General features: G+C 45.0%; 1 protein-coding gene across 2 annotated transcripts in view; it reads left to right on the plus strand.

Moving 5' to 3' along the window:
• The window catches only part of LOC134219683 (mitogen-activated protein kinase kinase kinase 11), a 91562-nt gene that overhangs the window by 17020 nt on the left and 61895 nt on the right, over positions 1–12647 (plus strand). For both annotated transcript variants that reach the window (XR_009981638.1, XM_062698501.1), the window contains exons 3-5: positions 6554–6716; positions 6791–6957; positions 7096–7271. Coding sequence is in view for 1 of the 2 variants with exons in the window: in XM_062698501.1 (XP_062554485.1) it covers positions 6554–6716; positions 6791–6957; positions 7096–7271 (506 nt within the window). In the remaining variant the exon portion in view is untranslated. The remainder of the gene's footprint in view (positions 1–6553; positions 6717–6790; positions 6958–7095; positions 7272–12647) is intronic.

Below are 12647 nucleotides of genomic sequence, written 5' to 3' on the forward strand. Positions count from 1 at the left end.
TACACCTTTTCACGGAACTGCGAAATGCAAGAGGACGGGCAAATTCGCGGTGTCACATTTCTTCACTCCTCTGGACCAGCACAAAATAATAGACCAACTCTATCGTGCTATGGTCTTTTATATTTTTTTCTAGTCCCAAAAATAACGCCCATTGCCTTCCGTTTCGTTATTCCGGTGAAGAATCGCTGCGTTTCTCGGTGAAATTTTGTTAGTAGAAGTTGAGGGGTTTTGGTTGGTGTTATATTTAGGATTTCAAATTTAAATAATTCAAAAGTAGTACTAGATTGCATGCATAATCTTTACACAAATACCCTAAGTGCTTGTTTCCTTTTCTTTTTGGTTTAAGGGATAATTTATTATGTATTTTAGTGAACATTTGATTGTAAATAGATAATTTTATAAATAGTATAGAAAAGCTTCTTAGAAACAGTGTAAATAAATATTTTTCAAATAATTTAAATAAGTAATCTGATAAATAATGTAAATAAATATTGAAAATAAATAATAAAAAAAGATCAGATAAATAATGTAAATAAATATATATTTCTTTTAACACCAACCAGGAGGTAAACAAACAATTAACAATGAAATAACAAAATTGGACACAAACGTCATCTTTTATGTATAATAATTGTTTGCATACACCCTATAACTACTATGTACAGAATAAACATCCGTCAAACATATAAATATGGACCACAGACATTTATTTTATACATAGACATTTAATAATAAATTAGTAAACGAACACATAGACATATATTTACATTTTTTTGGGGTCTGAACTAAATTGGCCCAAGAACCAAGGGGTTTTAATTGTAACCCTAAAATGGCGGGTTACAAACTGCCAATATTCAACTTAAGTTTAAGGTTTTATATATGTTTCCGCCCTAGAATTGTTCAAGGAATCCGATTCCGTATAGTTATATAACATATAAAGCGTTTTGAAAAGTTTGGTATAAGAAAGTATGGGAAAATTTGAGGTATGTTGAAAAACAAATATAGTTCCGGAAGGTACGTACTTGGTACATTACAGTAGCGATAAAACTGGGAAGTTTAACGAAGATTTTCGAAAAATCGATCGTCTATTCAGCAGGCCACCGATTTTCTAGGAAATATTGAGGTACGTTCAAAATCCCCGAAGGTACGCATAGGTTCGCATTTGGTACATCAACTTAGAGGTATTTATTTTCAATTTTATTATAAGTGGCCTGCCAGCTAGACGGACATTCAGATCCTTGAAGATGATGGAGCCATGCTCCAGATGAAGCTCTTCCTCCTTCATATCGTGGAGCCCTCGCAGCAAAGCCTTGAGCGGCTTCGTGCCGGGGAGGTCATGAGTGTAAAACTCATACTTGTGGAACTGTAGGAACTCCAAGATACATTAGGTGATCTGGATTGGCAGGCATCACCTAGACTCCCTCACTGTAAAGCCGGAACGTGCACTTGAGGCCTATTGCAATGTGTTGTCGGATTTTCGGCCCCAAATCCGGTGGATCGCCCTTAACGAAAACAGGTGGGCACTTTTCCATCCGCTCAGGTTGCATCTGCGGCAGCTGCGATTGCTACTTCTTTCTCTTTTTTGGCGGATTGCCGGCGTCATCAAGCGGCAACGGCGAGAACACGTTGCTCTGCAACAGCTGCTCGGAGAACATCGTAAAAGTTAGTTGGATGTGTTCAATGTGTAAGACTTCTTCCTTCATCGTTCCTCCTGCCAACATTGGTAACCACCCCCAAACAAGTCAGCATCGGACCGATCAAGGAGCAAGGTAAGCTCCCGTAACGAAGCAAGACGGCTGCAGGAGCTCGAGATGCAAAGGCTTAAGGAGGAATTTGATCTGGAAAAACGGTTTATCGCTCGTAAATATGAGCTATTGAAGGAATACGCTAGCGAAACCTCATCTAACGATAGACAAACGAAATGTCTTTTCCTGCTGTAAGCATCGGGTTTTATGCCGACTATTGCCTCTGACCTCCTAGGCGGAGACCTGAACAACCCAACTCTTGCGAAGGGGTTGTCGCCTACACTACTACCACTAATTGAAGAATTGATTTGGTTTTCGATTTTGGTCCCACGAGTTGCTCGGGAAAAGAGGTCCACCACGCCAGAGCCCAGCATGACGCGGTAAGGGACAATTACTGTGGAGGGTGCCCAGGTACCCCACAGGCTCCGTTAAAGGCCTAGCTTATTATTTCACCCCCCTGGCCATGCATCCCCTCGGCACGGGTCGCTTGACGCCTTGGTATTAGGGGTTAGGGACGATGGTCCTTTTGGTCGCCCCCCTCACTCTAGCTGATGTCAGAAAGACAACAGTGCCCAGACTGCACTACCAGCTAAGTACAAAACCCTTAGCTGGCGGTCGATTGTCATCGGAAGATCCGTGGAAGCGTGAGATCGGAACTTGTGAGGACCAGAGCTGTGTAGGTCGCTATTTCCCAGTCGTCAACTCATCATTTCGCAGCCCACTACCGCACCATATCGTATGATGCGGTTTGCGTCATTGCTGGGATGATGCCGATAGACATACTTCTGGAGGAAGATATTGAGTGCTTTAACGAAAGGGACTCGGCGCAAGTGCGACGTATCCAGAGAGCAGCATCGCTGCTAAAATGGCAAAGAGCATCGGACACCGCAGTCAAAGATCATTGAACAAACAGGCTAAATCCGGATATATCTGAACATGGCTGTCTCAAAAAGTTTTTGCATAGGTTCAGGTTCACAGAATCTGCGGATTGTCCGGAATGCGTATGCGAGGCGAAGTCGGCGTAACAAGTCGGCGTAAGATGTATGCATGCCCACGATTCGATATTGAGCGAAATGACATGCTGCTTATCAGCCCATTCCAGTTCGAGACAGCAGCACGTATGGCGTTATTTTCTCCCGGACCCGTCATGGGAGATTCGGTGGCCGATTCTGTCACGGGAAAAGTGCCTAAGCGCACTGCTCTTGGAGGCGCGAGTAGCAGGAATTTTTTGAAAATTTTGATTGGTCCGATGCTGACTTGTTTCGGGGTGGTTACCAATGTTGGCAGGAGGAACGATGAAGGAAGAAGTCTTACACATTGAACACATCCAACTAACGTTTACGATGTTCTCCGTGACTCTGACACAAATGAAGCGAAACCACTTATCACAACCACACACAACCAAAGTTCGAAAGTCGATGTTGGACGCCAAGCTGGAGGGGGCGGTCGGGACGGCCAAGTGCAAACCCGTGAAATCCGTGGAGTCGAGGTCTACCCAGACTGAGGCCCAAGGATTCGCGGACTCGGGCAAGGTCGAATCGACCGAGGGTGTGCCAGCGAAGACGGTGGTGCCAAAGTCTACCCAGACTGAGGATCAAGTATTCGCGGATACGTAGGGGGTGACTGCTCCAAAGCAGCAGACACAAAAACGGGAGAGACAGTCTCCAGGGGATGAGCTCCCAAAACGCGGAGCGTTACTACCCCGAACAAGGGTAGTGGGGTTGGGAAGCTGAATCCCGGCCAGGTACCTCCAAAACCGGGGAAGGAAGGACCTGGAAAGGTGCGTCCACCCTGGAAAGACGGTAGTAAGGGGTTACGGCAGGCTGAGAGCGCTCAGTCGTACCAGACCAGGGAAATAGACGGGGATGACGCCTCCTGAACCTTGGTCAAGGACAAGAGGAAACCGAAGACGTCAAGGGCTGAAAATAAGGCCCAGGCGAATGAGGGTAACAAGAAGTCTACGGTAGGTGCCAATCGCTTCAGGGGCGATGCCCTAGCCATCAAAACGGACGAGGCTAAGTACTCGGACGTCTTGAAGTCGATGAGGAGTGACGTCAAGCTCGGTGAACTCGGCGCCGACGTACGTCGAATAATACGTACCCGGACGGGCGAGATGATCCTCGAGCTGAAGCGGGGCGTCTCACGGCGCCGCCTACAAGAAGTTGGTAGAGGAGGTTCTAGGCGAGACGGTCGAGGTGAGGGTACTCACGACGGAGGTGAATCTAAGGGTTAAAGACCTAGACGAGGTCACCGAAGTTCGTTCGTCACGGCACTGGGGCGACAGTGTGAAGTGGAGACGCCCACCGTAGCCGTTTGGCTAAGGAAAGGTCCGGCAGGGACGCAGGTAGCATTGTTTCGGCTATCTGCAGCGGACGCCTCCAAGGTGGTCAAGTTAGGGAGCGTCAAGGTGAGATGGTCGGTGTGCCCTATACCTGTGCATATACGAGCAGCCCGTAGTTTGCTTCAACAAGCAATGGGACTGCAAAGGCCCTGACAGAAGAAAGCGCTGCCGACGCTGCGGATTGGAGGGACATAAGGCACAATGCTGCACGAACCCTCCCAATTGTTTGATTTGTTCCAGAAAAGCTGCGAACAGCAAGCACCCCATGGGGGATTCGAAGTGCCTGGCGTTCAAGCGTGCTGCAAAATCACAGTGCAGGTAAGATGGACACATAGGTTGATACCGGAGATAGACACGTGGGTCAAGAGACTCCAAGGAGGAAATCACTTTCCACCTGACCCAGGTCCTTACAGGCCATGGTTGCTTCAGACAGTATCTACATCGGTTCGGACACTCGGCCTCGCCCAAGTGTCCGGTGTGCGCAGGTTTAGATGAAACGGCAGAACACGTATTGTTCGTGTGCCCACGTTTTCGCACAATGCGTGACCCCACATGCTTGCCACATGTGGTCTGGACACTACCCCGGACAACCTAGTTCGGAGGATGTGTAACGATGAAGTTGGCTGGAATGCTGTTTTATCGGCTATCGTCCAAATCTTCCCGGAGCTACATAGAAGGTGGCGCGTGGTCTCGAGGAATGGCTAGTTCAGGCGCAAATAAGAGGTGGTCCAAGGGTTCGGAGTCGACTTCATAGGTCATACCGGTGCCCTGTGGTCGAACTCGATCCTTTTATCGAACAAGTGGCCGCGCGATGAACAACATGGTCACTTTTCCGGCGTCGGTCAACCGGGCATGTTCTGAGCCCGAAGACGGAAAGGGGTTCTCGTCAAGGCTGGGGCAGGCGTAGGGACCGCGTCGGCAAGTTGTGTTGGCGAATAGACCCTATCGCAGAGAGGTCAATTTGGGGTGCACGCTGCATAATCATTCTTGATACAAGCCGTGCAGAGGGAAGCAGGCGCGAAGTCGACCATTCCCACTTTCCGAGGACATAGTGCGTGGTAAGGCCAACTAGAAAGCCGGTAATGCGCTGGTACGATACCATGGTGTTCTTCTAAAAAAGCGAGTCACGATGTTCGGTGCTGCAAGGACAAGCAGCATTACAGCATTTGAAGCATTACTTTCTGGTAAAACCGAAGGGACGATGGGCTTGGCGGCAATGGAAACGGATTAGCGGGTCGGGGATGTAGTCCTGCCTCCCTCGTTTGCTGTTGGAGGTGGTCTCTAACCCCGAACTTCCTGGACAATCCAGGATATCTGATGAGCAGATTTCCCCTCCATTGCTTAGGAAGAAAAAAAAACACATAGATACATACACACATACATACATCACCTCAATTCGTCGAGAGGGGTTGATTGGTATATAACACTAAGGGTCTTCGAGCCTTTTATCAAACGTTCGGTTTTGGAGTGATCGTATAGCCTTTACGTATACTTAGAATACGTGAAAGGCAAAAACATCTACCCGCTACACTGTGAGCAGTGTGTAGCGGTGTAAATCTGGTCATATTATCAGGAACACTTCAGTGCAGCTAATAATATGACGTCCCTTAGCCCCTAATCCTACTGTATCAATCGACCCGTGCCAAGGGGATCCATGGCCTGAGGGGTGAAATAAATAGCAGGCTGTTAACAGAGCCTGTGGGGTACCCCCACAGTATAGCGTTCCCTTACCACGTTATGGTAAACTGGTTTAGAAACCTCGCAGTTAATAACTGTAGAAGTGCCTAATGAACACTAAGCTACGAGGCGGCTCTGTCCCAGTGTGGAGATGTATTGCCAATAAGAAGAAGCCATAGCTTGCTATATCATATCATTTTTCGAAATTTTTTTCGTCAGAAATTATTTCATAGTATTGGAATATTTTAACTACCTATATTGTTTTCATAGCATTCACCTAGAACGAATAAGTGTTTCTGCAAAAATTCTTTTAAAAAATCAAAAATGATTTAAAAAGCTATTTTTTAGCCACAGTAATTTCAGAGGGATTACTTGCGATATTTTTGCATAACTCCGATGGCATTTCTACAGGATTACCAACAGAAAAATTAAAAAATCCTATGAGAAATTCAATAAATACATAAATTTCCGGTGGCTGCCTGCGATTTTCAACTAACAATCTTCTGAGCCCCATCCTACCACACCTCATAATAAAATAAAGATAATTAATTATAGTGCTTTATGTCCATAACTGGCATCCAAATAACGAACGGTTAAACAAAGGTATACAAAAAATACAGTGCTATAAGTTCATGTGTAATGAGTTGTTGGCGAACGGTCAAACTTTGACTAAAGAATGAACTTGTCCATGATATAACCTACTTATTTAACGAATTTCATTTTGATTTATTCCTTTCTAATGATATTCTGATTTATTAGTAATTTATATTCGTTGTTTTTTCCCTTCCAGTGCTCATCTGTGATGCCATAATGAGTGGCCATTTGAAAAATAAAACCCTCAAAATAACAGATTTCGGCCTCGCCCGTGAAGCATACATTACAACAAGAATGTCTGCGGCCGGTACATTCGCATGGATGCCACCGGAAGTCATCAAGTCGGGTACATATTCGAAGTAAGTCAATGCCATGTCAAAAGGTCGCTGGTTACAAAACCTTACCCACCCATTCGTTTTCTGCTTCCTTACAGAGCCTCAGACGTTTGGAGCTACGGTGTGTTGCTGTGGGAATTGCTCACCGGCGAAACGCCTTATAAAGGATTTGATACTCTGTCGGTTGCGTATGGAGTAGCCGTCAACACACTCGCACTACCGATTCCGAAGACTTGCCCAGAAGCATGGGGAAAGCTAATGAAGTGTAAGTATATTTTTGTATTTCAAGTCACAGCTCGTCTTGGTTGACCTCCCTCTTAGTACCAAGCCGGTTCGAGAGTTAAATTGTTTTCCTCGCGCAATAAATCACTTTTCCTCTACCTTTTTCCCGTCACGTAATTAGCCTGCTGGGAATTGGATCCGCATCGGCGACCCTCGTTTAGGGATATCGAGAAAGATTTAGACACTATCGCACGGTCAGGATTCGCGCAAACACCACACGAGTCGTTCCACACGATGCAGGACGGCTGGAAGAGGGAGATTGCTGAAGTCCTCCAGGAGCTGCGTAGAAAAGAGAAGGTGAGTCAGTTTGTTTGTGCTGGCGATTGCGTTTGTTTCTGCTTCTGGTCAAACGGGAGTGGGCAATGGGAAAACTTTACTCGTTAATCGTTTGTTCGATAGCAGAATGAGAAAGTGTTGGATAAATTTTCCTGATCACACCGTGATAAAGTGATGAGATTTTTGTTTATCTTTCATTTGACTCCCCTTTTCGCTTACGGTTCAATTTTATTTATATTGTTCAATTCTATTCTTTCCTGTCCTTATTCGGTCGCCTTTCGATGTTTAGGCATTTAAGTCTTTTGAAGAGGTAAGGTTTGGCGATTGTTTTGATTATATATTGGCTGCTTGTCTTTTCTCGAGTGGGTGTGATATTTTGTTAATTTTGTTTGATCTATTTGAGTTTGCTTTTTAGCGTAGAAAAAATTGTACATTGAGTTGTATTCTACAAAATGAATTAAGTTTGCATACTAAAAATATCTTAAACATTTGACTGCTGCTTATTTTCATAATGTTATTTTTAAGCCTAGCCACAACATGGACAACATTTTTAATATTGCTTTGTGTATGAAACTATGATATACAACGGTAAACATTTGTTTAAATTTTTTGTTTATTCTGATGCATTCGCGGCATGAAAATAAACACGAACCTTATCGAGCTTGTGGTTCTATCAAAAATATTATAATTATCAATCAATCAAAGTTTTCGAATATTGACCACCCGACATGGACCTGTATTACAGTGTTTGATCGTTAATTTTTCTCAACTAAACTAAACTAAAATGTTCTATCTATTTTTCGTGCAAACTCCATAGAAATCTCTAATGATAGCCGATTTAACCCTTCCTCCTGAATCGGTTCAAAGGTCAATTTTGGGAAATAAACAAACCTCATCATGTGGCATATCAAACTTCATGATTTTAAAAAGTTATGGCATGCTTTGGCATGCATGGCATGGTAAACGGATTTATCGAGTACTGGTTTGAGGGTCAATTTTGGGAAAATGAGCTAATCCCATCATGTGGCATATACATTTTCATGATTTCAGTTGGTATATCCCATGCTGAAACGGCTTCCACCAGACGCTGAAACCCATCTTTATAAACTCGTCAATGACATTTGGGAGAACCGCACTTTCCCCGACGAGTGGAGGAAAAGCCACGCGATCCCCATCCCCAAAAATCACACTACGAGTCGGGATCCCTCCAAGTTTCGACCGATCTCCCTCACCTCCTGTGCCTGTAAGACCATGGAGAGGATGGTCAACTGCCGGCTCCGTAAAAAATTGGAAGCAGATGGAAGATTCGGCTTCCAACTGTACGCATTTCGCCCAGGGTATGGGCCCTCCTTAGCCGTGCGGTAAGACGCGCGGCTACAAAGCAAGACCATGCTGAGGATGGCTGGGTTCGATTCCCGGTGCCGGTCTAGACAATTTTCGGTTTGGAAATTGTCTCGACTTCCCTGGGCATAAAAGTATCATCGTGTTAGCCTCATGATATACGAATGCAAAAATGGTAACCTGGCTTAGAAACCTCGCGGTTAATAACTGTGGAAGTGCTTAATGAACACTAAGCTGCGAGGCGGCTCTGTCCCAGTGTGGGGATGTAATGCCAATAAGAAGAAGAAGATGGCACCAGCACATACTTTTCCAACCTCGGCAGTGTGCTGCAGAGCGCGTATAATGAAGGCAAGCATGTTGGTTTCGCTGGACATTGCCAAAGCCTTCAGCAGGACTGGACACCCTGGAGGGCACTGGTCCTCAACAAATTACAAGAATGGGGCATCACTGGCAACATGCTTGCCTTTATCAAAAACTTCTTGACCGGTAGGACCTTCACGGTCCTCATTGGCGGCTCTGCATCCGGAGAGTATGCCGAGGAAACTGGGGTCCCCCAAGGGTCGGTTCTTGCGGTCACCCTTTTCCTGATTGCAATGAACGGGGTCTTCGGCATACTACCGGCCAACGTCCACCTCTTTGTCTACGCCGACGACATCCTCCTGGTTGTCGTAGGTGGAACTCCCGGGCGAACTAGGATTAAAGCACAGGCGGCGGTTAGCGCAATCCACCACTGGGCCACCTCCATTGGCTGTACTATGAACGCGGAGCATCCGGGTCCACGTTTGCCATGGCCACCATCAAGTCGGAAGCCCGCATATTAAGCTTGGCCACGACCCCATACCTAACCTGACAATCGTTCGCGTTCTTGGCGTCGATATCGACCGGCGGCTTACCTTTTTACCACACTTCCGGGCGGTGAACGTGGCCTGCAAGCCGCGAATCAGCCTAATTAAAATTTTGGCCGCAAAACACCGTATCAACAACCGGCACACCAGGCTAAGTATAGACCATGCAACCATTGATAGACGCCTGCTATATGGGTTAGAGCTGACCTGTTCTGCGCGAAGGGACCTCATCAGCGTGCTTTCCTCAGTATTCAACAGCTACGTCCGACTGGCTTCCGGTCTCCTTCTTTCCACGCCAGCTGAAGCAGCTTGTGTCGAAGCCGGAATCTTCTCTTTCCGTCATAGAGTCCCCGCGGCCATCTGCTGCAAGGCATCAGGAGAGTACGGGATCCCTCTCCTCGACGAGGCTGACCGGATCCTTAGAAGCGAGGCCGGCATCGGTTTCCCCCCAGTGGCGCTGGACCACTGGCACGGAGCAAGAAGCTGGTCAATGCCTCCCGTCAAAATCGAAAACTCCATCGCCGCGTCCTTCCGGAGAGGCGACAACTCCGAGGAGCTAAGAAGGTCGGTCATCAAGCTCGTGGCCACCCGTTTCTGGAACCATACCGTACGGTACACCGATGGTTCCGTGTCTAGCAGAGGGGTAGGTTTCGGTTTGTCCGGTACCAATCTAGCCAGGTCCGAGAACCTACCGTCTCAGTGCAGTGTATTTTCCGCCGAAGCTGCAGCCATCTTCGTCGCTGCCACCCTTCCAGCAAACAAACCGATTCCTTTTGTTCCCAGCCATTTTTAACGACATTTGCCATGTCATCGAACCATTTTTTTCTACTTTTTTACCAAGGTTTCCCAAAATTGACCCTTGAACCGGTACTCAGCAAATCAGTTTACCGGTTCCAATCGGTTCAATCAAATAGGTCCAGGAAGTACAAAACTACCATAGAATGGCATAGCTTTCGAAATCGTGAAGTTTGATCTCATGATGGGGTTTGCTTATTTCCCAAAATTGTCCCTTGAAGCGGTACTCGGTAAATCAGTTCGGTAAATCCAATCGGTTCAAATACGGTTTAGGAAGTACAAAACTACTGTAGAACACCGTAACTTTTGAAATCATGAAGTTTGATGGGTCGCATGATGGTATTCGCCTATTTCCGTAAAGTGACCCCGTAACAGGTTCCGGCGGAACGTCCGGATTCCGGAATACAGGCTATATTTCGGACCGATCAAATTCCTGATCAAATTTGATACAGTTTATGCGTCGTTTCTCTTAAAAATATCTAAAATAATCGGGAATAGAATAGATCTAGAATAACTCCGGTATCAAGTGACCAGTCCTAAAATTTCATAGAGCACCTGAAAATTGAATAAATTCCGCTTCTTTTGGTGAAAATTGCGAAAAAAAATGTCAAAAGACAAAAAAGTTACAGCCAAAAAGATGTTTATTTTCTTTTTCAAAAGGGGGGGGTTGGTAACGGAAGGGTTAACCCTCTCAAAAATGTATGGAAAAATGACCCCGATAGAACATTTTAAAAATGCACCGACGTGAAAGAGGAAAGCCTTTATGTTCGTGTTGTGGGTGTTTTGGAGATACAGATTTTTTAATATAAGCCTCTTTGGACAAAGACATCGTGTTCCTGTCAGGTTTTTTTTTCTGGATCCTGACGCTGATGTTGATGTTGTTCTGTCGATAGGGGATTTCAATCTTCCGAATTTGCATGGCAACCAGACCACGATACAAATGGATACCTGCCGTGATGGGCTTGCACCAAGTCAACGGGTACCTATTCCAATATCAATTGGAGGCTTCTCGACCTATCTTTTGTCAATCCTCCTGAATATTGACCACAACTTACCTTTACTTCCGATCCTTTACTTCCTTTACTTCCGATCGATAATCCTTTACTTCCTTTACATTACCTTTACTTCCGATCGATAATCACCATTTTCCATATATCTTACTGCTGGATGGCCTCGAAATTGACGAACCATCTATACGATAGGACTGTTAACGACTTTCATGCTTGCCGACTCCAAAGCAGCTGATCTCTTTGCTGATTTTTTTTTGAAAATGTGTGTAGAAATCCAACCAACATTTAAAAAGGGCGTAACAGCCAAAATTCATTCATTCTGATTCTTCGTCTACATATATAGCACAAAGCCTTGCACGATGCAGCGTATCCGTACATCTCAAACACCCAGCATGGATTTATGAAACACCGATCAACTTCTACTAATTTGATTACCTACATCACTGCGTTGACACGAGAAATTGAAGCAAGACGACAGGTTGATCCAGTGTACATCGACTTCGCAAAAGCCTTCGACACTGTTCCATACATTTGAATGGTCGATAAAATGGAGCAGATATCCGGAATGGATTACTGTTTGGATTTATTCTTATCTAACATATCGTGAAGCCTTTGTAGTAGTCAACAATTGTCGCTCTTGGTTGATCTCAATTGCTTCTGGCGTTCCTCGAGGCATTGCTGTTCCACATATTTGTGAACGACTTGAACGAGATGCCCGAGGAAAGCTTGAGAGCAAATCGATAACTTGTTTTGATGTTGTGAAATCGCCGAAAATGATTACTTAATTTGATATCTTTTTGGTCGTTATAACGGTTAAAATAACAAAATGTATAGCAGAATCTTACGTGACATCAAATCGAAAACTATCCCGGCAATCGATGAGAGCATATCGAAAACTAAATTTGATATTGGTTCCGAAAACAAAATAAGTACACGGTTTGATATCAGATCATACAATTTAGAAATCTACAGCAAAATGAGATCAAAATACAAAATACAGCAAATACAGATCATGATGATTCATAATTGAAAACAAATGATGATTTCAATTTGACGTCAAAATCAAAATAAGTTTTCTATATGCTCTCGTTATATTTTCAGACTCTGCTCGGATATAGATATCAAGCTCAGACTCACGGATCACATTCGTCGTTATACCTACATCCAGCATTATCGATACATATGCATTAAAAACGCTTTACCGCTCACTTGTGCGCAGTATCCTCGAATATGTCGCCCCAAATAGTGTCTCTATCAAACGTCGCAAATTCTCTCCATCGAACGCGTGCAAAAATGGTTCATCCGCTTTGCATTGAGATAACTTCCTTGGAGGAATCCATCCAATCTACCGCCTTATCCGGATCGGTGTTAGTTGATCAAACTGGAGACACTATCTATAAGACGAA

The sequence above is a fragment of the Armigeres subalbatus genome, chromosome 3 (genome assembly GCF_024139115.2).
Source record: "Armigeres subalbatus isolate Guangzhou_Male chromosome 3, GZ_Asu_2, whole genome shotgun sequence".
Lineage (NCBI taxonomy): Eukaryota > Metazoa > Arthropoda > Insecta > Diptera > Culicidae > Armigeres > Armigeres subalbatus.